At 33.8% G+C, this 26630-nt stretch overlaps 1 protein-coding gene across 6 annotated transcripts in view; it reads right to left on the bottom strand.

Annotated features, from left to right (window-relative positions):
* Positions 1-1932: 1932 nt before the first annotated feature.
* Positions 1933-26630, bottom strand: part of LOC106869316 (choline transporter-like protein 2) — a 159727-nt gene continuing 135029 nt past the window's right edge. For all 6 annotated transcript variants that reach the window (XM_014915012.2, XM_014915013.2, XM_014915009.2 and 3 more), the window contains exons 15-23: positions 25134-25186; positions 21023-21199; positions 19782-19910; positions 18789-18858; positions 17704-17777; positions 15439-15509; positions 13133-13230; positions 9630-9714; positions 1933-6911 (exon numbers count right to left, since the gene is read on the bottom strand). In XM_014915012.2, the coding sequence (XP_014770498.1) occupies positions 6808-6911; positions 9630-9714; positions 13133-13230; positions 15439-15509; positions 17704-17777; positions 18789-18858; positions 19782-19910; positions 21023-21199; positions 25134-25186 (861 nt within the window). In that variant the 3' untranslated portion in view covers positions 1933-6807. The remainder of the gene's footprint in view (positions 6912-9629; positions 9715-13132; positions 13231-15438; positions 15510-17703; positions 17778-18788; positions 18859-19781; positions 19911-21022; positions 21200-25133; positions 25187-26630) is intronic.

The following is a 26630-nucleotide window of genomic DNA, read 5'->3' as shown; positions in this document are numbered from 1 at the left end:
CCTGAACACAGAACATAAAGATAGACAAAATGCCGCTAAGCATTTTTGTCCAGCATGTTAATAATTCTGCCAGCTCATCACCTTTCTCCTGATTAATAATAATAAAAAAATATATATATACACTCATGCTTTGAGCTTTGTTTTTCAGTTTGCGTTACTGAACCTACAATTAGGAATCTATTCATTCTCAATAAGTTCTGGCAGATTTGAACATGAATATCTGATCATTGTTTTTCATCAATGGAAAACATCTGCCTTTAGACAATGTATGTTCATAACACACACAACTCACAGTTGTAAGGGGACTTTAAGAAACTGTGGTATTTTGACCTTAGTGTGTTGACTCAGTCAAATATACCACCATCAGACTGATAAATCTAATAAGAATACAAGCTCTTGCAGAAATCAGCAAACAAATTATTTGCTGTTGTCTGCCAACGTAAAAGCGTCCATGCAGCATCAAGTAAAAGCACCTGTGTGGTGCCACATCAAAGCATCCAGCTGTAGAAACCATACCAAATCAGACTGGAGTCTGGTGCAGCCTCCCAGCTCACAAGCTCTGGCTACACCGTCCAACTCATGCCAGACGTTAAATGATGATAATAATGTGCTCACAGAACAGCAAGAATCCAAACAATGTATTTAATCATTTTCAAAATATTCTTGTAGATTCAAATGTGAATATCTGAGCACTTGTTTCTCATCATTGGAGAATATCTCTTCCTTTAAGATAATGTCTCTTCTGCAGTGTCTCAAAGTCCCCTTAAACCAGAATGAATCGCATGTGTTATGAACATATATAATTTTAAGAGAGATGTTCTAAGACTATGAAAAACAACAGTGATGAGATATTTACATTCAAATCTGCCAGAATGTATTCAGAATGAATAAATTCATTTGCTTTCATGAATACATAGTAAAATGTATTTTATTTTGTTTTTGCTTGGATTCTTACCGTTCTACATACACTTTGGAAATTTATAGATTAGTGGTTTTTAATCATTTTTCTTTTGATTCTCCACTGTTCCTTTTAAGTAGTTATATTTAGCACTCACCTAAGTGGTGAGTGAGGTATCAAGATTAAACTAACTTAACATGGATGATAATTTACAAATTTTACTCTAAAAATGGAGTGTATAAGTGAATGAATAAAAACAAAAATTAATAAAGACAACATTTGTAAATTTATTTTATACATTGCAAGTTAATGACTTCTTTGTGCCTGATGAGATTTCATTTTATTTTAATAACTGCCATTAGTTTTATCATGTATAATTACTACCATAAGTAAAATCTAGTTAATTATGTTACCTCACTGCCTCCTCATCACCTAAAGCCTAACTCCCCCTTTGACATGCCCAGCACCCTGTTATGGGGCAGTACCACTACCACAGTGAGAATCTCTGTTAAAGATGATGGATATAGTTGCATTAAATCAATGCTATTATATGTCAGTAACTTATTTTAACAACCTCAAAGGGACGAACAGCAAAGTTGACTATAAACTCAGAACACAGGGGTTGAAGCTAATTCCCATCACATCTTCAAGCCAGCTAGCTTAATTGCTTTTAAAAATAATAATGAGCTTATTGTATACAGTACTCAGATGCACAAGTCATCAGAAAAAGTAACCAAAAAACGGCATGAACAGTTACATAGAAATTGCTCAGGAAGTGTACAGTGAATAAGTCTTCAAAAAAAAAAGGTGGGGGTGACATCAGGTGTACTGTTGGTGAATATCAGGAAGCATGGAAGTTTTAAAGAATGTAGTGTCCCAACAAAAGAGTGTGACCTTTTTGTCAATACATATTCCTCTTTGTTTCAGTTTTGGCATAAATGCAATTCTTTCTTTTGGATGAGGGTGGGGAATGACTGATAAAACATCCTCATACACATGAAATTTTAAGAAAAGAATGACACAAACGATTAATATTCACACCAAAATTTTATTTTATTAAAATAGTGGATACCAATGGTAAACACAAAAATTAATAAAATTTTCAAACAAAAAGAAGTATAAGGGGAAAAGTTTTTGATAAAAAAATAGTTTTAATTCATGAGAGAGAGAGAAAGAGGGAGACAGACAATGATGATTAATATATTCCAAAGTATTATTTCATTTCAACATTATATAGCAAAAAGTAAACAGAAAGAGCAGGAAAATACCTTCTGTTGGACGGGTTTGAATTATCTCCAGTTTATCTATTCTTTAGCTCAGAGTGGGGGGGGGGCGAAGAGAGAAAAAAAACTTTCACTATGCTATATAAGATATGAAAAGGAATTTATATCACACAATTCATGAAATTATTCATATTTAAAGGAAAATAAACTAAAATGCAAGTTTAGAAAATGTAATTTTTTTTTGTAATTGTTTATCATTCAAATATGGCTGTCATTAAACTAGAAATGCAAAAAATCTTTCAAAGTTAAAAATCTGTATGATAATTGTTTAACTGTAGCATTTACAGGTCTTGTTATGTGTAGCAAAGCTATTCATTGACAAATGAACAGATTAAAATACAGTTTACACGTCTCATTCTTTGGACTCATTCTCTCAAAAGATATACATATATATATTGTCTTTAAATTACAAAAATACATCATATATAAATATATACATTATCACACTTCTATCTGATTGCATGTTAAATACAATTTAAGTGGGGGATAACACTTTTTCATTCTTTCATATAGAGATTCATATACAACTCTTGAGAGAATGATTTTGCTAATTACAGATTTATATTTAAAATATGCACACATGGACATTTTAAAGATTTTCTTGTTTATATTCCTAAAGCTATTCATAATATATGTAGCTAGATATAGCAAATGACCAAAATATGAAGCTTAATGCAATATATTTTAATATTTCAAATAGTTTTTTCAGAATAATTTTTTCAAATAATTTTTCCAAAAACATTGAAAAGTAAAATTGAGAAAATTAAATGTACAATGTCAAATCTTAAATATTTTTGGATACAAGTAACATTTACATCCTTTTCAATTAGAAAATAGTTCAGCAAATCAGGAATAACAACCTGATAACAGCCTACATTCTAAAAGCTTATTTCAAAATTATAGACATAAAATACAAAACAAAGAAAATTATAGTTTCTATATGCTACCAGTTCTTGGATTATATCAGAGACTGGAAGTAGGGTGGGAACAACATTTGAAATTCAAGTTTAGATTAAATTATTATTTTAACCACTCCCTAATTTTATGCTAACATTGAACAAAATTAGCATAAAACTAAGTTTCCTATGAAGTTTAATTCTCAAATTACAATTAGCAATCAACTACTCAACTAGGTTAGAGGAAATGTCACTTAAGTGATCCCTACCCTATCTTTTTAACATGGAGAATAACAAAATAATGCAAACTAAAAAATAATGATAGTTAATTAAAACAGATGTAAAAAAATAACAATTGTTAGTAAGAATATTGGGAATTGTACACAAAGCAAATTTGTTGTATTTTGGAATGGTCATTTTTTTTTTTGCCAAATAAACAGACGCACTATATATATATATTTTTTCACTCGTTTATTATTGTTCTTATTTTATTATTTTAACTCATGTTCATTGTCCGGAAATCTTCTGTCACACATCTGTGACCTCTTCAGCAACACTTCTCCTTTTCACGTGTGTTCTTGTTCTACTTACTTCATTCTGTTCTTCTACACTTCCTTATGTGCACGTGTTTGTCTTCTTGTTTGTGTGTGCATGTGTGTGTGGTGTCATAGTTTTTAGCAGCAGTGTGGCCTTCTTATCAGCAGCCCCATCCTCTTGCCCCATTGTGCTGCTCCTGCTGTCCTAAAATCTGAAAAATATTTTTTGATCTTAAGACAGCAGCAGCAGCACAATGGGGCAAGAGGATGGGACTGCTGAGGAGAAGGCCACACTGATGCTAAAAGCTATGACACACACACAAACAAGGAGACAAATGCATGTGCACATAAGGATACACACCTGAGAAGAACAGAATGGAGTAAGTGAAGCAAGAACACACATGAAAATGAAAAGTGTTGCTGAAGAAGTCACAGATGTGTGACAAAAAATTTCTGGACAATGGACATGAATTAAAATAATAAAATAAGTACAGTAATAAATGAACGAAGGAAAAAATATATAATGCGTGTGTTTATTTGGCAAAAGAAAAAGCAAAAATATGACCATCTCGAAATACAACAATATTGGTTTCAATACACGATTTCACATCAGGAATCTTGCAACACAAATTGATAACCGTAAAAAGCTTAATTTCTAATCCAAAAATAAAGATTAGGATAAGGGTAATATACACATGAGCATACACACACTATATATACATATATATGTATAAAGGCACATATAACAATGTGATTATATCATTGATTCTAAGTGAAATGTTAAAAATAATGTTTTATAATCCCTTTACAGATGAATGAATGAATTTTATTATCTCATAATTAGGTACTTTGCCACATCATGTATCAAGTAACATTATTTAAATCAAACAATTTTTAAAAGCAAGAAATCTACAAAATAATTTTAAATATTTCGATAATTTCTTTTTTGCAAAATGGATATGTAAGGAAGTGGAGACTTCGCTTATATGCTAACGAAAAATGAATTAAAATTGAATTCTCTCTCAAAAATAGGATTGATTTCATAATTTCTCTATCACAAAAGATAAAAAAGTAGAACTTATGAAATTGTCTTAAAAGGATCCAATTTTTTTATGTGTGTGAATGTTCCTGATTCTTGGATCTTTAGCTGCTGTTTGCCTCAGATAAGTCTGATCCAGTAGATCTATGCTGAAAAATATCTCAGCAATGACCGACTAGTTTTGTTTTTTGTATATCAGGGACTATATTGTCCAGTATCTCCTTTTTGTAAGATGGTAGGATGTGATTTGAGGGAGATTTGACTGCTATTTATAGTAGGATGAGTAATTGCATAGATGCTTTTATCACAGAACCCCAACATTATTTATTATAAAATGATTTAGGGAAAACTAAAATCAAGGATCATTCTCTTTTATGAGAGTCTTAGTCAGGCGAAAAGATTGTAAATTTGTTTCCTCATCACAGGTGATGAACTATAAATTTTGTAGGTACTAAACTATTAAGTCACTGTACATCTACCTGTAACTAGAAACACTGGAGAGGCACAGTTCCCTTCTGTATATAGATCACTGTATAATTGACAAGCACTTTATTAATCTGCACTGCTGAGTTCAAATCTCTTACTAGCTGAGAGAAAAAAAACAAACAAAAAAACAACAACTCCAGTGCATCCTTTACAACATTAAGATAAAAACTTTGGAGATTATCCAACACCCCAAGGGTTACTATGCACTGATGTATTTGAATTAGTGTCCTCCTCATGGCTGTTAGTGATATTTTAGTTATTGCTTCTTGTGGTTTTCTTCAAGTGACTTTTACATTCAGTAATGTTCTAGTAATTTTGAGCCCTTTATTTAGAACACAGGGATAGATTGGTGTCATTTTATTGTCCTAAGACTATTCTGTTTGGCTGTTCTCCTACTCATGATGTCACTTGCTTATCTGCTTGAACCAGAGTGTATTTAGGTTGACTGATACACAGATTGAACTCAAGACCACTAAGTAAACTACAATACTTAGCACTTGACACTTAATCAACACTATTCCTTTGTCCCAGTATATGTTTAAAGAAGTATCTTGTGGAACTAGACATTAAGACCATAATTTAGATGTCTCCATAGCCAATTTCATTGGCTAAACTACATTTACATCAAAATAAAACATCTCATATAACCACAATACATTTTATATTTTGCATAATAACTTTATAAACAATAGTTAAGTGAATTTTTCAGTTGAACAACAGTTCTTTAGCAAAGGCAACATGTGAATTCAGATGAAATCAAGATCATTACTTTTTTTTTCTTCTAAAAAATGGCAGCGACAGAACTAACAGGAAATACCAATCATAATATAGCTCACAGCCTTGTAATATGGAACTAATACAATACCCTCACTAAATTCAACATATTGTCAAGACTCTAAGCATTAAATTTGGGAAATAATTCTTAGATCTTTGTCTTTATAAAGTAGTTAACATTTCAAATAATATAGTGTCACATTATGCAGCAAGTCATGAGGTTTACTTTTGTTTAGCTGAATGTCTAAAAGTAGTTAAATGATTTCCAGTAATTATTTACTCATAAATAAATGAAAGAGTCATTGTTTTGACCTAAATTATTCTCAATACTTTTTCATTACTGACAATCACTTTTGGTGCTACATATTCTCTGTTGTAAATTCATTAAGTTTTACACAGTAATTTTTACACAAGTTAATCATTCATGAAGGTAGAACATTGAAAATATATAGGTAAAATATCCCACAAGTGATTTATTTATGAATAAAAAAAATTAAATATAGTAAAGAAGGTTATTTTGAAAATAAAGTAGAAAACAAAAAGTGTTATTGGTTGTAGTATAAAATACTTGAGTTACTAGTAGTTATTGACAAAAATGTAATGTGTCTTTAAGTAGATTACCAGAGCCTTTAGATAATAATTATTATAACATCAGTAAGATATAATAAATTTAATTTTGAATGTTATTAGAAACTATATAAAAAAAAAAAAATACTAAATGATATCAATAATGATTAGAAAAAGTATTAAATTTGAAGTTATTATTTAGGATAATTATTATAGGATAATTATATATCAGCATGGTACATAAAACTTAAGATAGATTACAGAAAGTTATGACAAGATAGAAAAAAAAAAACAGGTTTCAAACATTTCAGAATGGTTTTATAAGTGATCATTTTTCTGTTTCTTTGTTATTTTTTCCTAAAATTGACATAAGCTGCTTTGACATAAAATATGGTTTTTCAGCAGATCCGTCATTCACGTCAAGATCTTCCACTGAAATAGAAAAATAATTGGAAAATGAAGACGTAAAAATTAATAGTTAGCATAATTTAATACTTTGGGTTTAAGCAACATTCAATCGTACATTATTGTGGTATGTCTAGATTAATGAGTTTAAATGGGTTCTTGAAAAAAATTTATATAAGAATTTATCCTTTTATCTTTTATATTTTACTTATTTCAATAATTTGATTGTGGCTATGCTGGGCACTATCTTGGACAGTTTAGCCAAACAAAATGGCCTAAGTACTTGTTTGTTTTTAAGCCTGGAACTTATTTTATCAGCTTCATCAGTTCCTTTATGCTGAACTGCTAAGTTAAAGTGGATGTAAACAAACCAACACTGGTTGTCAAGTGATGGTGGTGGGGTAAACAAGCGTATACACACATCATCATCATTTAACATCCGCTTTCCATGCTAGCATGGGTTGGACGATTTGACTGAGGACTGGTGAAGCAGTTGGCTGCACCAGGCTCCAATCTGATGTGGCAGAGTTTCTACAGCTGGATGCCCTTCCTAATGCCAACCACTCCGAAAGTGTAGTGGGTGCTTTTACATGCTACCGGTACGAGGGCCAGTCAGGCGGTACTGGCAATGGCTACGCTCAAAATGGTGTTTTTTTTACATGCCACCTGCACAGGAGCCAGTCCAGCGGCACTGGCAATGAACTCGCTTGAATGATTTTCTAACGTGCCACTGGCACAAGTGCAATTGAAGCGATGCTGGTAACGATCTTGCTCAAATGGTGTTATTTACGTGCCATTAGCATGGAAGCTAGACAGCTGCTCTGGCAATGATCACGTGTGTGTGTGTGTCAGTAAGAAAACTTCTTACCATACAGCGATACTTGTGCGTATTGAACTTAGTGAAATATTTTTCAGTTGCAAAGGTAATCAATTTAGTCATATGTGATACTCATTAGAAAAAGTTTATTTCTGTAAACTGACTGAAAACCTTCATTCTTTTATCTGTTTCAGTCATTGGACTGCAGTAATGCTCTAGCATAACCTGGAAAGGTTTAGTTGATCATAGTAACCCTATGAGACAACTCCAGTTGCCTCGACACAAAACATTGTTTATTAAGTGTCATTCAGTCAGTGTTAAGCTTATATTGATTCATTCAAGGGGACACTTTATGGACTCTACCAGCTGACATTAGATATACATTGACTCATTGTTGTGGATTTACTCTTTTCACCTTAGTATGCTTACTGTGGTGCAGACCAGTTTGCTTGTGGACAATTGAAGTTATAGTTTGCCATTTTGCACTTTGGTTTGGAATTGTTGCAATGTTTTCTTCATTCATTTATAAAGTTATTATCTGAGCACAATATCATAACATCCTAATACTTATTTCAAGTGTAATAGTCAGTGTATGGGTCTCTTTTTGCCAAACCACTAAGTTGCAGAGAGATAACCAAATCAGCATAAACAATTGTCAAGCAATGAGAGACAAACACAAAGATGTACATACATACGCACACACACAACATACTTCCACACAGTTTCTGTTTACCAAATTCACTCACAAAGCATTGGTTAGCCTGGAGCTAAAGTAGAAAACACTTACCAAGGTGCAACACAGAAGGACTGAACTCAAAGACCATGTGGATGCAAAGTAAACTTCCTAACTACACAGCCATTCCTGCACTTAATGGAGGATGCCATCATCATCATCATCATCATCATCATCATCATCATCATCATCATCATCATCATCATCATCATCATCATCATCATCATCATCATCATCATCATCATCATCATCATCATCATCATCATCATCATCATCATCATCATCATCATCATCATCATCATCATCATCATCTAATGTCTGCTTTCCATGCTGGCATGGGTTGGATGATTTGACAGGAGCTGGCCAGCCTGGAAGCTGCCCAGACTCCAATTGTCTGTTTTGGCATGGTTTCTAAGGCTGGATGCCCTTTCTAATGCCAACCATTTTACAGAGTGTGCTGGGTGCTTTTTATGTGTCACTGCCATTGGTGTATTTATGTGACACTGACACATGTGCACATCACATGGTACTGGCACAAGTGTATTTTACATGCTACCAGCATGACTGCATTTTCTGTGGTACCAGCATGGCTGCATTTTATGTGGCACCAGCATGACTATTATCTTACGTGGCACTGGCACCTGCAAGGAGGAGTAGAGGAATGGCCATAAAGGATATGCCTATATGCATGTATGGCTGTGATTTTACTTAGACATGTGTTCTCAAGTACAGCCCCATTAAATAAAATTCTATATTAATTTGCCTTGCTAGCATGGAAAGCGGACGTTAAACGAACGAAACTTTCCAGAGTTGATTAACAAAATATTGGTCAAATACTGAGGCTGATTCTTCTCTCTGTTTCTCAGAATTGGCTACACTGTGTTGTGACAGTCATGAGGGATCACTCAAGGTCTCCTTCCCCTAAGAAATGGAGGAGGGTTGAGTTAGAGGTTAACAACTCTTATTTCACATGCAACAAAAAGAGTATAAAGAAACCATAGAATATTGGGCTTGTGGACAGACCAATTCTCTACACAACATATAATGGTTAAAAAACAAAAGATTTTTAGGGGCAAGAGTGTACTTTACAGTTAAAGCTAGATACTATTAATAAAATAAACTGACATGTATGCTGATAAATGTATACACTGCTTGTGATAATTTACAGCATCCAAAAATCTGAAAAGGTACTCACAGAAACACAGAAACAGGGTATCCACAGCCATGTCATAAACACTGAAGAACAGTGATGTGATGATATAGGTACCAATAATAATGATCTAAAAGAGAAAGAGAGAAAATAATTTTAAGAATGAAATAACTTTGGATTGTGAGGAAACTGGTTGTGGTCTGTATCAGAAATGATTACCATAAAACCCATGTAATTTGTGCACTTGTGTAATTTATGCATGTGATTTTCAGAATAAAATTTGTTAAAAAAAGCTACTCATGTAAATTTCACACCCAAAAGTTTTCAGAATTGTCGATATAGTTAGGGGCAAAAGATTTTCAATTTAGTTGTATTTAGCATAATTTCACTTACTTATGATTAGATTTTATTAAATTTTCATTAAATAAAAATAATTTCTGTTTAACAGGTATCATATTGAAAGCTGTTAAATTACAAAGTGTTTGTGTTGTTTATAATAAACTTTATTTTATATTTCTTGCCCACAAGAGATTATGTCCGATCTTTAGCCTACAACTGTAGGTCTTCCCAAATCATGATCCCAGGAAAAGTTGTTGATAAGAATTATCAACAAAAACAAAGCTGATAAATATGCACAGGTGTTGCAAATTAAGTTTAATTACCAATAAACATCAGCTTGGATGATACTTGGATGATGTTGTAGCTATGTATGTGTTGGGCACTTGTGTATTCAGAGTTGTTTCGGTGTATATTTTGATAATAGAGAGAAAGTTTTCATCTATTAGAGGCTGTTATTATAGGCTCAAAGTTGGGCAGGGAAGAGTAGGATAACTTTAAAGTAGTCCTATTAAAGATAGAGTAATATTTATGTTGATGAGCGAAGTTGGAGTCTAATATATTAAAAAAGGATTTGGCTAAGTTCTTAACATTTAATGAGATGGGAGGTATATACCATAGAATATAGCGTCCACAGCTTTTTTTGGTTGCTTAGGAGTAGTATAATCTATATTTTTAGAAATTAGAGGTGGGTTATAGGGCCTGTTATTGTTAACTGTTTTAGCTTTTGACCTAGTGTTATATGTGTGCATGTGTGGTCTAAGCTGTCTTAATCTGTGTTTTCCTGGGGTTCTAGTATACTGCACATATGGTCTCTTATGATTATGATGGTTAGCATGTCATGGTGATATGATTTGAGGCATATGTTGCTTGAGCCTAGTATTAGAGATGTATTTTATTTGTAGGGAGAAGCTGCTGGCAGTAAGTGCTTGGTTGTAATATGGGCTGTGGTTATTGAATATTTCTTCAGTGGCTGAGAGGTCAGATATATGAATCGAAATACTCTTAACTATATTATCGAAGGTGGATTTGTGGTGATTGGAATTAATGTTTAAATACTTAAGGTACTGGTTGGGTTTTTGATATGGAGAGTATTGGGAGGTTTCTAAGTTTAAAGTAATGTCTAAAAAAATTAGCAGTTTTAAGGGAATTTTCAAAAGTAATGGATAGATCCAGGTTAGAGAAGAATTTGTGTAGATTTTTCCTAATTTGTTTTAAAGAGGATTTATTAACACCCTTGGTATATATGTAGGTGTTTGCTAAGGTGTGTGTATATATATGAGTATAGGTGTGTATCAGCCAAGTAAGAATACTTGTGTGGATATGTATGTAGAAAACTTAACATCCAGCATACATTTTTATTCTCACACTTTCCTTTACACTTCCTACATCTTTCTCTTTCCAAAACAACTTCTTATATTGAACTCTACTATTTCCTTCTATTTAACTCTCTCATATCGTCTCTGATGAGAGGATATATTTTATATCCCTGAAACAGCTGTAAGACTACCTTTTTCTTTATAAATGTCCTAGAAATTTCACACTGCCATGGCTTTGCTGTCTCATTTTATTTAACATATATATATATATATATATATATCTTATAATTATTATTATTATTATTATTAAGGTGCTGAGCTGGCAAAATTGTTAGTACACCGGGAGAAATGTTTAGCGTTCTGTGTTCACATACCGCTGGGGTTAACTTTGCCTTTCATCCTTTCGGGGTCAATTAAATAAATACCAGTTATGCACTGGGGTCGATGTAATCAACTTAATCCCTTCCCCCAAATTTCAGGGCTTATGTTTCAAGTAGAAAGAAATATTATTATTATTATTATTACAATTTAAAACAGTTTGAGTTACCTCCATGCAACTTAAAGTTTAGTAGGCTTTTTACAGAAACCTAGTCTGATGGGCTCAAGCTGAATGGACAGGTGCAAGAAGTTCATGAAACTTGGCTGTTTTTGGTCAAAGCAGGTCACATGGTATTATTAAAAGTGGAATCAAAATTCCAGCAACACTAAATACATGGAGAATTTCTTGGACCATGTGGCATCACACTGTCTGGCTGGTCTTTGAAGGGGCTAGCACAACATTAGATTTGTGATCAGGGAGAGGGTGTGTGTGTGTGTGTGTGTGTAAGGAGGCATGTGGGTGAGAGCTGATGGCATCACTTTATTGGTATATATGTATGTGTTTGCTAAGGTGTGTGTATGTATGAGTGCAGGTGTGTATCAGCCATGTATGAATGCTTGTGTGGAAGTATATGTAAGTGTATGTGTCAACTGTGTATATCAGCTGTGTGTGTGTGTGTGTGTGTATCAGTTGTATGTCTGTGTGTGCACATGAATACATGTATGTTAGTGTCTGGTGTTAGTGCATGTTATATAAACAGTAAGGTATGATTTATTGGAGAGATGTTTGGTTGCTGTTTTTAAGCACATCAAGCCATCAAGCAGTAGCATCCTTCTCAACTTGACACATGGCAGTTGGTATGCAGAGGTGGTAGAATTCAAAACTAAATGTCTTCTGGTATTCAGTTTTCCTTTATTATAATCTGAGTTTAGTTGTTGGCATCATGTTTTTCTTTCATAAAATCTATACTAGGATAAATTCTATCAACTGTGTGGCTTCCAAACAAATTTATAGACATTAGTACTAACAGTGTAATATACAAACCCTTATACATGCATACAAGACACACATACACATACTAAAGATGGAATGAGAAAGAGAAAAAAATTATAAACAGATAAATAAATGACATAGGTACAAACTAATATACAAACCCATATACACATACATGGAACACATATACTAAACACAGACAGACAGACACATATACACACAGAAAGAGATACATACCACAAAAGGATAAAATGGAATAAGCAGGAAAAAAAGGAGACACATGGGACAGAGAATCACTGAAGAGGTCACAGAATATATAACAAAAGAACTGATACTGTATAAACTAAAAATAATATGAATAAAAACTAAATTAAAGATCAAATAATGTGTGGTTTAGTTGGCAAAAAAATTACCATCTCCAAGTATAACAATAATATTGTATCATCATTAAACAAATATGAAGGGAGTTTCAATCTGGTCACTCTATAAATAACCACCAAATCTCTTTCACATCATACTCTACATCTTAATACATTGAACCTCTGTAAAAATAATTAATGACTAATATCAAACAAACTTACCACGATTGGAACCGCATGGAAGTTGAGCTGTAGATCATCAATGTATTTAGTTGCATCAAGACTTATTTTTTGACCAAAAACCACATATGATGCAAATCCTATAACACACAGAAAGAAAAGACACAGGCATTATATTAATATGGTAATAAGATATAAAAAATTAATAAACTAAATATGAAAGGCTGAAATTATCAGATTAAAGTGGAGGACTTCTGATAAGTTAAAAAAATAAAACTGAAAATATAAGCTCTAGAAATCCTCCCATTTCTTCTAGCAACAATTTGAGACAGTATGGCATAAATAGATAAATGAAAGTATGGTAAAAGCTGGGATGATTACAGATTAAGTAAAATAAACACATTCAATAGTTCGGCTTCAATAAGCCTTAATTACAGAACATTATAATTATAGCCTATTGAAGCAGAAATATCAAATAATTATTTTCTTTGATCAGCATTTATTTGGGTTTGTAATTATTATATCTTTAAAATTCCTAGTTAAATTTAAATTTATAATCATATTTGATTAGCAATAATATTCAAGCAAATAATATGATTTTACTAATAATGTTTTTTGAATTTTTTTTTTTATTTAATGCTTTTATTTTATTTTAGCACTTCAAATATTTCAGTGATTTCGGAAGTAAACTTTTCCCTTTGTTAACCACTCAGCTGTTTTAGCAGAAGTAGTATTTGTACGTAAATAACAGAGATACACCTAAAATGGTGAATGAGGAAGCAAACTAACATAAGTGCAGGCATAGCTGTGAGATAAGAATCTCACTTTGCAACCACATGGTTTTGAGTGCAGTCCCACTTAATGGCACATTTGGCAAGTTTTCTCAAAGATACCCCAGGCTAACTAAATGCTTTATGAGTGTGTTATATGTGTCTGTGTGTGTCCATACACGTGTGTCCAACTGATGTTGGTTTGTTTATGTCCCCATAACATAGTGGTCTGGCAAAATAGATCAATTGAATAAGTGACAGATCTAAAACTTAAGCATTGGGGATGATTTATTCAACTATACAAATCAAGGCAATGCCACAGCATAGCTGTACTCCAATGACATTTTAGTCAACAGCCATGGTAAAAAGAAAAGATAAAAGATAACAAAAGCCTTCCCCATAAATATGATCCCTAGGGAAGTCAATCTCTACCCCACACTTGCAAGGCAACAATTATAAGGTGGGGAAATGGATGCATTAATTAAGCTCTCTTGTTTCTCCCTATTGGCATAAAACTACAGAAATTCAAAGTTGAACATTGACTTCATTAACCTTACCAGGACAAGGAAGTGATCGTTTAATCTTTTACTCATTTTCAGTCATTCAACTGCAGTCATGCTGGGGTACCACCTTAAAGGTTTAGTCAAGGGCTCCTTAGACTTTTTTAGACCATCGACCCCTTTATGGAATCCTTGACCCCTCATCAACCATCTGATACGTACAAGAAAATAAATAATAAGTAGATGTGCATTTATCAACTCCTTGGATAGTCCCATCGACCCCCCAGGGGTCGATATCGACCACTTTGGAGACCCCTGGTTTAGTCGATCGAATTGACCCCAGAATTTTCATTTTTAAGCCAGGTATTTATTCTATCAGTCTCTTTTTGCTAAATCACTAACTTATGGGGACACAAACAAACCAACACTAGTTAAGTGGTGGTTAGGGACAAACACAAAGAAACACACATGACCAGCTTCTTTCAGTTTCTGTCTTCCAAATCTACTCACAAGGCTTTGTTTGGCCCAAGGCTGTAGTAGAAGACACTTGCCCAAGGTGCTATGCAGTGGCTGAACCCAGAACTAAATGGTTGGACAGCAAACTTCTTACCACACAGCCACACTTGCGCCTACATATATTTTTGGGTAAGAAAAAAATAACCCTCTAAAATCCGCCAAACTGTAACAATTATTTAATAGTCAAAAACTAACGACTGCTAGAGTTGTCAGAGTCATTATTACTGTCATCTGTTGTTTTCGTCAGTTATATCATTACTTCAAATTATTAAGCTCCCATTGCATCACCATTGTTGTTGTCATTGCTGTTTTTATCATCATCAACACTGTTAACATCATTATCCTTGACACTACTATTATCATCACTGATGTGATTGTCATTGATATCAACATCCAGACTGTCATCATCATCATTATCAACATTATTGATGTTACTGCTGCCACCACCACCACCACCACTACAGCAGCATTTATTATTATTCCTGTCTTCATTGTAATTGTGATTTTAATAACATTTTCTAATATTTTTAGTAGTACTGAAAAAAGAATTCTGAATACATACCAATAGCACAAACAATCGCAAGCCGACTCAGGAATAGGACAAAACTGGTAGATTTATCAATCACAGCAGTCCTGGAAAATATAAAAGATTTTACTATTAATTATATGTAACAGACTTAATCTGTTGCCTGATTTAACATCACAACTTAGCACTTGGCTGCTTTGTAAGCATTCAGTCTAGGTCAGAAGAACGAGAGTAACTCCTTTTCTCCTGGCAATCTCAGAGACCCCACAATATAGTAATATATACTGTCCTCCTTGTTCTAAGTCACAGACACCCTGACCACCAGTTAACAAAACTTGAACCACTGGTTTATTAAGCCTATACAACAAATTAGCTAGTAGGGGAGACTATCTCTTGTTTGCTATGTTTCTGTCTTAATATATATATATACTAGTGGACCTCCCAGCTTTTGGCTTGGTCTGTATAGTGTTGAAATGTATTCAAAAGGTACATAATGGTATCTATTGTAATGTCCATTTTCCTTACAATAGAAGTTGTTAAAAGGTATTTAAATATTGCATAACATAATTTTACAAATTTATTTAAAATATCTAAATACAGAAAGTAATGTAGCAAGTGTTGTTAAGGCTGAATGATAATAAAGGTGGCAGAGCAGAGTTGCATCCTCTCATTCTGTTGTTGGTAGCAGGCGCTTTGGTGGTGCTATGTGACACAGCATTTCTGCTGGAAGAACATATAAACTCTAGATGGACATTTAATCTTCCTCTTATCTTATCGGCATGACTCTCACTGGACTGCCCTCTTGACTCCTGGCTCTCAGGCAGTTGGCTCACATTGCTTTTAGCTATTACACCTACATCATTATGTAGCTGGCACATTCCTACTCTCTTCTGTTTCAGCACGAATCACACAAGATGAACCTTTAACCATTAATGCCAGCTGGCTTATTCTCTAGCCGACTACTGACCAATTAATTTTCACTAGCTATAAAATAACCACGTTTGTATACATTTTACTATTTCACATGCACTTTTTGTAAAAGCACAGTTCTATAAAAACTTATTATCTAAACTTTGACTGAATATTGTTTGTCACACCAATGTACATGCCGTTTAACACAACACAAACAAGAAAACTAGATTCGTGTTTGACTCCTCACTAAAATGGTGACCCCGAAAGAAAGAAAAAATGTTTTTACGTGTCGTGTCAACATTTTCCTGTCTCTTCTTACTCTACATCTTTTTGGTCAGTTTTCCTAATAACTTCAGTGGACAGCAAATGGAGTTTTATAGTAGTGAGCTATTTTTCTCTACTTTTGAATGGTATCATCTCCATCTTCCCATGGGGGTGATGTGACAATGCTGCCGCATCAAGCAACCATGTTTAGTGAAGTTAGTTCTTCTTCGCCACTACTGCTACAGCCGTTGTGTTTAGTACTCTACAGCTTCGCTTTCCTCGTCTTCACCTGGCTTTGCTTCCTTGTTTTCCTGGGTGTTCTATTGTTTTTCACACTGATATTTTTCTATCGATCTACATTTCTCAACAACAGCATGCAGCATTCTTCCTTCCTGTTCTTTTGTGGAGACATTCCTTTGTATCTTGTGGCATACTTTGCCATGAATAAAATTTAGTCAGCTCAACAGCAACTTAATGTGTTTCGTTTAGATTCCTACTTTCATATCCATATTAAAACATTTGACTATACAACTGTCAACTCAAATGGCTAGTTCTTTGGTTGGATGTAGTTGGAGTGGGGCCTCCATTGATCTCTCTCCTCCATGCATTGTCCTTTTTTAACACTGTCTTGCAGTTGCATCTACAATCACTTCATGCACTCTTTTCTCCAATGACATTTCAGTTGCATATAGTATACTGCTTTTCAATTTGAAACAACTTATGCTTCTATCATCAGTTGCAGAACATGTGTAAACCTCTTTTAGCTTCTCTTGTCACTAAGTATACATGATACTTTTCTTTGCTCTCCACTTCCTTCCAATCTTTCTAGTTTTGTCACTTGGCTTTACTGAAAATCTACCAGACTACACTTCCACCATCACTACCACATCAACTTCTGACTAGTTGAAATGTTGTATTAGTCACAGATCTTGTCTGATGCATGCAGCAGACTGCCTAGTTAAAACTTTCAACTGTTCCCTATGCTAAGAGTCTTTGTCTTCTCCCCGTCATATGTGTCAGTCAGTACTTCTCTGAACCTATGGCACTGAAAGTCAAGTCCAGGGTACTTAAAAATGCATGGATAGGAAAGTATTAATGGTTTATATTTTTAAGGTTTACACTAACCTGGCAATGTTTGTGAATATTAGCTTAAAAGCATCTTTTGCAGATACACAAAAGTTTTTTCCATGGACAGCAATCTTGAAAACAAACAAGAAACTCATTTGAGACATTCAATCATTAAATACATTATTTAACAAGGAAAAGTAGTACAACATGGTAAGAAAATGAAAGTATATACAAAATTATTGATTTTAATGTATGTAGAAGTATTTGGTTTTGTTGTATCAATAAGGTCACAGAAAGGTCAAACTGTGTTTATATATTAAAGAAATCTATATATTTATGAAGCTTAACTGATCAATTGGTTCAACATCTACTACAACAGCTAATTAGCAACATCATAACTTTGGGAAAGATACACAACTATGCTTGTATCAATAGGTTTCCCTGCTAGAAGTTAGCATTAGAAAGTGCATCCCTGACTACAAGAAAAAAATGAATATAAAGTAATTTAAAAAAAATTTGTCATGCATTGCATTTTAAAAACTTTTTATGTCTTTCTCTAGTTTCCATTTTTCACAGAAATTTCAATTTAAGAACATGCTTAAGTAAGAAAACACTAAACATCAACTTCATCCACTTGAGATCAGTTACTTAAATGGCTAAAATTATAATATTCAAAAGTTTCTTATTATCTTAAGCGTCAGAAATTCATTCATATCATAACATGTCAATGTATATTTGAAAAATGGATGGAATTTTTTCACTTCCTTACAAGTAAAAGTGTGTTTATTTTCAATACTTTACTAAATTTGATTATTATATTTCATTTTCACAATTGAAATATCTACATGATAATGCGATTCATTTATATTTTTCTCATATATGTAATTTGTTACTTATATAGTTCTAAATCTTATTTGAGGCAATCATTTAATCAAAAAATTAATATGGTTAACTGAATAATTTTATTTATTAAATATTTGTTTTATCCAGGAATAATACAAGTAATAAAGATAGAATCTGATCTTACAGCCTTTAGAGAAGAAGCTCAGTCTCATAAACACATCTCTATTGATAGAATTGTTGGGAAAGAAACAAACTTTGAGAAATCAATATATAAACACTACTAAGTTGGTTAAACTCACCATAATGTAAGCGTTCTTGTTTAAGAATTTCAAGAATTTTTCTAAACACCAGAAGCAACACCTCATACATCTAGAAGAGAAATTTAGTGGAAATTTAAAATTGAGAATTTAAAATGAAATAATATAGGAAATTTAATTTGAACAAATTGACTTCCAATATTACTAGCACGGTGGGTTAACAGAATAAGTAGGCTGGTAGATAAAATACCATGTGATATTTAGTTTCAACTCTTTATGAGCTGATTTTGAATACTGCAGAGGTCAATATTTGCCATTTATTTTTCCATGTTGATAACATAAGTAATAGTGAAGGCCCGGAATCAATATAATAGAGTCTCTACAAGGTAAGAAAAAGGCCTTTGTGCCAAATCAATACTTGTAAATTGTGACAGGTGCTACAGTGGAGTGTAAATTCTTTGAGAACTATCTACAGCTGGTGTTTAATTTCTAGTTGGAATTTTGTTTTCACTTGTGTATTTCAGAATGGTATGAAAACCACCAACCACCAACATCATATCATAATGTACTAGTATGGGTTACATGAAGCAGTAATGCAGTATCTCCAAATAACATGGTCTTTATCATCTTATATGTGAGACTTGTGGTCTCAAGATTAGCAAAATTAATTTCTTTCCAAGATGTCTTTTCCCTACCTCTCATATGTGTATTTTATTTCCACTGCCAACTCAGTGCTTTTTTTAACCAGCCTGCATTGAATATTCATACAAGCATAGATATCTCTCTTGCATAGTCACATACAAAACTTTTCATGCTCATATCATTTTACAGTTGACAAATACTTAGCTATAAAATATGCTTAACGGTGCATATTTTTTGTTTACACATTCAAGTTTTTCAACTATGGCCAAACTGGGGCACCATCTTCAATGACATAGTCAATTGCATAGGCATAGATGAGTAATTCTTTTATTAATTTTCAGAGAGATGAAAAGTAATGGAGACATATGGGTGCATAAAGATTCTTGTACTCACTTCAGAATAAATTTAGCTACTGGGTTTTCAACATCCTTTAGTTTATGGTCGAGGTACTCCAGCAGCAATCGGATCATTTGAACTATGGCAATAAGCAGGGAACCAAATGCCAAGGAGCCAAAATGATATCTGAAATAGAAATTCATTAAAGAAGTAAGGTAGCTGTGTAATGTTTTATCAGAAATACTAAGCCAAACGTGTAAATTTCTGATAAATCATTCAATAAAGGATTAAAGAACATGAATATTTAAACACTCATACACTTTGAAAAGATTAAACACTAGGATGAAAAGCAGCTCTTCTTATACTAAAAAAATAAGGAATTTGGAAGATAAGTGAAGGATTTAAATTTAAAACTTGCTATAAGTGAATTATCTATTTGAAGGAAATAACTAAAATATAGGGAACTAATTCATGTAGAGGGTAGGGTCAACCAAGAATATGAGGAAATTGATGTTCTTCATCAACAACAAATAGTCTACAGGAAAGTAACTGAGATGTGGATTAGCAGAATTGTTAGTATTGAACAAAATGTCTGGTAGTATTTAGTTATAACCCTTTTCATTCTGAGTTCAAATCCTGCTAACTCAGCCCTTTTTGTATCCCAAGGGTCATTACGATAATGTATCTGTGAGTATCAGTGGTAGCATAAAGTTAATTGATTGATATCGGAATTTCCCAGACTTCTTTAAGCAAGAGAAAATGGCTGGGAATCCTAAAACAATTTTCTTAGTGATTTTTCTGCTGTAAGAGCAGATGAAAGTGTAAACCCTAAATGTTGAGGTGTTCTTCTACAGCAATGATGCAACAAGCCATACAGATTCTACAATTAACAGGATATGTGGCATGTCTATCCAATCTTTCTTGACAGAAAAAGATGAATTAAACTGCTTAGAAAAGTTTGATAATTAGATTTGTTATGAGAGCTAATTAATCTACCATTTCAGGTCCTTGTCCTTCATTTGAAGAAGATAGATAGTAAATGGTGTTCTTGCTTTGGCAGAAAGCTAACACAGTAAATAATATCATGAAATATTATAATTACTATTAAGGTAAATATTATGTAATCCCACACTCGGGATAAAAAAAGTGTGGCTATGAGAGAGAGAGAGAGGGAGAGAGGGAGAGAGAGAGAGAGAGAGAGAGAGAGAGAGAGAGGCGTGAGGGGGGGGAGATATCTAGAGAAAATTGAGGGAAATGGTAACAGAAATATGATAAATTTCCGAGGATTGAATACAAACCTGAAACATCTCCAGAATGATTTGAGTAGAGGCAGGCTAGGAATGTCATCAGGCTTGTTAAAAGACCAGTAGTAAGAAGCAAATGCTCCAGCCAAGGTTAGCTGACCCATTGCCGATACAAAATTGACCAACCAGAAAAACATAAACAGAGCATAGATTTGAAGATAAATAGTATACCTGTAAAAATAATAAAATAAATGAAAACATTATAATGAATATTGTTGTATTTCAAGATGGTCATTTTTTTTTTTTTGCCAAATAAACACATGCACTATATATTCTTTTTTCACTCATTTACTACCATTCTTCTAACTCATCTCCATTGTCCCAAAATCTTTTGTCACACATCTGTGATCTCTCCAGCAACACTTTCTGTCTTCGTGTGTGCTCTTGCTCCACTTATTTCATTCTGTTCTTCTATGATGTGTATCCTTTATGTGCACACGTTTGCATCCATGTTTATGTGTGTATGTGTGCTTGTTCTTAGCAATAATTTGACCTTATATTTATCACAGGTATGTGATAAATATGTATCACATATATGTATCACAAGTATGTGCATATATGTCTATTGTGTGTGTATTACTCTGTGTCATTTTCCCCCTTCTCTCTTCTCCCTTCTGTCTTTAGTTGTCATGTTGTGTGGTGTGGTGGTGGGTGTTATTGTTCCATTCGTGTTTTCTATTGAGGCTCAGTCTGTCTACTACTATGTGTGTAGCATCTGATGTCTGTGCAAGTGTCATGTTAGTTCTATATGTTGATAATACCTTAACCTCTCTGCTATTGATTAAGCCTCTATGTTCTGCTTGAGCATATTGGTAGAGCACTGACAAGCCTTTCTCTTCTTTGAGCTCTTGCTAGTGTTCACCTATATGCTCCCCTATGCTGTGTGCAGTCTCTCCAATGTAAGTAGTTGTCATGTTTCTGCACCGTCCCTCAGTACACTGTAAGTTATACATTATATTTCTAACCTTGCAGGGTCATCCTACATACAACACAATTGTTCTCCATACATGGGAACTTATCAAAGAGATAAGTTCTACAGATCAGGGATTTTGTAAGAGCACCAGGCCTTTCTATTACTTTAATGTTTTTCTAAAAAGATATGCTAGTTTGCCACCATGGGTAGCATCAATGAACATGACACTCTGGTATTTTTTGTTGTCATACCAAGAGTTGGCCTAATCTATCTTATTTCTGGTCCTTTCTGTGCTGTTCCAGGATTTACTCCTGTACAGTAGGCAGATCTCCTTAGCATCACTCTCTATGATGGTCTTGTACTTAGTCCTGGCTCCTTTGTACACTCTAATCTTGTTCCTTTGATTGTAGCCAGAGAACTGCATGCAATAGATTAAAGTGTTGTAAGTGTTTTTCCAATTTCATAGGGTCACATATGCAAGACACATTTCTTATCATTCTCACCAAATCACTTATAAGAATAGCAGTGTTCTTGTGAACAAGGTACTTAGAGGCCATGGGTTTGGAAAAAACTTTTTGAAACTACATGTCAAAAATCTGCCAAAATGTAACTGCTTTGTTTTAATAAAGTGTTAAAATTAATTGATCAATCAATCAAAAACTAACTTATCTACATTGTGGTATGACGTCAGTGACTGGGGAGCTGACCGGAAGGGCGAGTTGACTGGAAGAGGAAGAAGGGCAGAGGGAGCCTCGATCGTGATTTCGTGCCCTTTTCGAACGGGGTTGTGGTGAGGAGAGGACGTGCCAAGCGATCGTCTAGGTTTGGGAGAAGCAGCTCCTATTTCTAGTGTTCTTCGGGTCGGGCGAGCCGCGAGGATCGGATACCACAGGACAGACTCGTAGTCGAGGAAGGAAAACTGAGGTAAGGCGATTACATCTACTCGCACGCATACACCACATACATGTGAGAGTTTGTTATATTATTTAACTTTCTTGCTCTGCTAATTGGATAATAAACTTTAAAAATGATTAGAGACTGTTCTTATGCATAATAATTATCAAAGAAAAGATATGGTAATGTTATGGAATTCATGATCTATAGAAAACACTTTTCACTATTGGTTCAATCAGAAAGACAACAAAGGTTTGTAGAAACTTTTTAAAAAATCACATAGACAATAATAACAAAAAGAGGTTATTTATCATCATCATTATTTGAAAAGTGCAACACATGCTTCATACAAAATATACTTAAAATCAATGTAAATGTCAGGAGTCATAATCCTGATGATTTACCTGGCAATTTTAAATACATAACAGAATAAACTGCATAAAATCATTTTACACAACATTATCTAATGCATCTTTAAGACATTAGGGTGTGTTTTGAAGAAAGCTTGGTTGCTAGTTCTAGCAAGATTAGTGACCACATAGAAGCACCCTAATGGGCTCATAGTATAGAAAGATCAATTATAGATATATTTATTTCAGGCTTCTAGTGTTGTTGTTTAACTCCCCCAAGTCAACTCTGACTGACAAATCTATGTTCCAAATTATTTCAGCTCGGTAACTATCCAGTTTTTACTTCTCAGCGCATTTAATATCTCTAACTTGTACAACATAAACCCACATGACACATTATCTGTCTGTCAGTCTTATACTACCCGAAACCACATGAATCAACCTATTCTTGCTTACAGCTATTTTAAAGGAAGTTATGAACACTAATCTAAGAGAGAAAACTTTAATACATTTCTCTCTATGTTTTTTTTAAACATCTGTTATTATATTTTAATTTCAAATCAGACGTTGCTAAATTTTGGCAATTTTTTTTTTTTTTTTAAATCAAAACTTTATTTAAAAATTTTGATTTTTAAATAAATCATTCTTTGTGTGACAACTTATTTGATGGTTTAATCATTGAATTAGTGGCAGATAAGGTTTTGACAATGATAACTAGAGTAATATATTTAATTTCTTCTGTGCATACTTTGATGTCTGATTTCTAGCTGTGTGATTTTCCATCAAGAGACTCAGACAAAATATAGCTAGATGTGCTGTTGGTAAAAAAAAATGTATTTAGGATTTGATGTGAAGTCTGTTGAATATTTTTTCAACTTTTCCCATTGAATTTTGATTGGTATAATTCCAAACAAGTTTGTGAATGGAACAAAAGGGAGCAGTTAACTTTGTTCCTATGTTTTGATGACATGCAGAGGCAGACAAGTCGGTTCACATGCAAGGACAGACAAGTCACTTGACATGTGGTAACAGACAAATCAGTTGACATATAGTGACTGACAAGTCAGTTGTCACATGAGGTTGGCCTTTGTTGCCTATCATGTTTGCACTCAGTACTAGAGAATACACCAAGATAAAAAAAAAAAAAAATAGCTAGGTTCCTAAGTGTAAAAGTTTAACTGATTCCAATAAATTTCTGGGTCATATTTTACTAACCTCAGCTAGATAAAAGGCAAAAATCAACCATAATGAGATTTGAACTTGAAACATCAAGACATAATTAAATACTGCAAATAACATTTATACTAAACAACTACTCAGGATTGAGCCAATGAAGGTGCCCCTACATAGTTGTTCGTGTTAGAAATAGTAGCTAAATTTCCTAGATTTGCATTACTGTCTTTAAAAAGAAATGATGAAAAAATTGCTTAATGCATTCAGAGATGCTATATCTGAAAAGACTGGATGGCCATGGAGACTTGGAGAGAAATAGCAACAATGACAGTGCCATCACCCACATCATAAATAATCATAAAATCTCTAGAGGTCACTTGATCTGTTAGAAGTAGCAGCCAGATAATCCTCAAAAATCACACTTTACTGTTTAAGGGAAGAAAACACAATGGATGATGTGGTCCTATGAAAACAAGCTAGATAATCATGGTTGGAATGCTTGTCTGCTTGACCAGAGCTGACTTGTAAAACCATGCTAGAAATAATAGCTAAATCTCCCTCAGATTACAGCCCATTATTTTAGAAAAGGTCATAAATAATGTGGTCTTGGGTTCTTTGAACATAGGGGAAAAAATATATGGTCACCACTGGAATGCTTTTGATCATGGGTATACTCAATCAGGACTGAACTGAACAATAACAACCCACTACTTTTAAAATGAGAACTCAAACAAAAAAAAACAAACAAACAAAAAGTATTAAATCAAAAACTTACGATTCCATAGTTTTCATCACACTGCAGGCATTAGTTTCATTAGTTGTTAGATCCTATACAAAGAGATGTACATAAAATGAAATGATTGGTGGTACTGAGTTATACAGTAGTGTATATGTACATATGTATATGTCTAATCCGTGTCAGCATGGAAAGCAGATACTAAATGATGATGATATGTGTGTGTGTGTGTAATGAATGAGGCCAGTTGCATAAAGAAGTGCCAAGCTCTAATTGTGGAGGGAGCCTGTGGAAGGAGTAGATCCAGGAATATAGGGGATGAAATAATGAGAAAGGATCTTCAGATGCTGGGCCTCACTGAGGAAATGACAAAGTACCAGGAATTGTGGTGATTTGTTGGACTTGAGAAGATGTGTCGAGCTAAGTAAAGTTGCTGACATCCATACATACAGATATGTCCTTTGACGGTGCCAATGAAATGTAAAATGCACTTGTGCTGGTGCTCTGTAAACACATCCATACTGGCAGCACATTATTAACCAGCACACTATGTAAAGTGATCGGCATTAGAAAGGGCATCCAGCTGTAGAAACCATGCCACAATGGGCAATTGGAGTCTGGACAGCTCCCTGGTTGGCCAGCTCCTGTCAAATCATCCAACCCATGCCAGCATGGAAAACAGATGATGATGATGTTTGAGAGTGTGTGTGTGTGTGTGTGTATAGTTTTTGATGACTATGTAGAACGCACTGCCAGGGATCCCAGTGTTGCCTGGATGTTATGACCTACAGCCATATTGTATTATTTGTTCCTTTCTTATGGGCAGAATCCGCACAGCTGATATATAATGAATTGGATTACTGGTGTAATGGAAGTTACTGTTTGTTTAAAAGTGAAGCAGGGAGGGTCCTTTTTGCATGGGTTTGCATGAAAGTGCTTTCTGTTCTTAAGCAGGATCACAAACTATGTATTCTTTCATCGTAAAGATGGGGGTTAATATGATTTTGTCTAGAAATCATGTTTTCAAAATTTTAGTTTCCCCACATCCCCACTGCAATTTCTTAATTTGTAACTTTTTTACAGATTTTCTTTTTTTTATCTAGGTAGAAAAATACAGAGATATTGAATCTGGGAAATATATTTCTCTATGTTATGACGAAAGTTTAATTTTTCTTAAAGAAACACTCATGCCCCTTCCCCCATCTTGCTCACTCATCACCTACCCGCTTTTAAAAAGCTAAAAACACGCAATGTTTCACTTTTGTCTGATGTTTCATGCAGGTGTAGAATTGTACTGAAATAGCAGACATAAAAAATATTAGAGCACCACCAGAAAACCCGACATGCTAGAAACAACAGGTAAACAACATTATTTCTGAAGAAACTTTCCCACTTTCCAAAAAGCTAAAAGTGAAACACTGGGAGTTTGTAGCTTTTTGAAAGTGTTAAGGTGATGGGTGGATGTTTGGGAAGGAGATTTTGTGTTTTCTTAAGAAAAAAGAAAGAAGAAAATTATTAAAGATTCGTACTCTCTGT

The sequence above is a fragment of the Octopus bimaculoides genome, chromosome 1, assembly GCF_001194135.2.
Source record: "Octopus bimaculoides isolate UCB-OBI-ISO-001 chromosome 1, ASM119413v2, whole genome shotgun sequence".
Lineage (NCBI taxonomy): Eukaryota > Metazoa > Mollusca > Cephalopoda > Octopoda > Octopodidae > Octopus > Octopus bimaculoides.
Note: the sequence above shows the minus strand (reverse complement) of the source record. Positions and strands in the feature narration are given on the sequence as shown.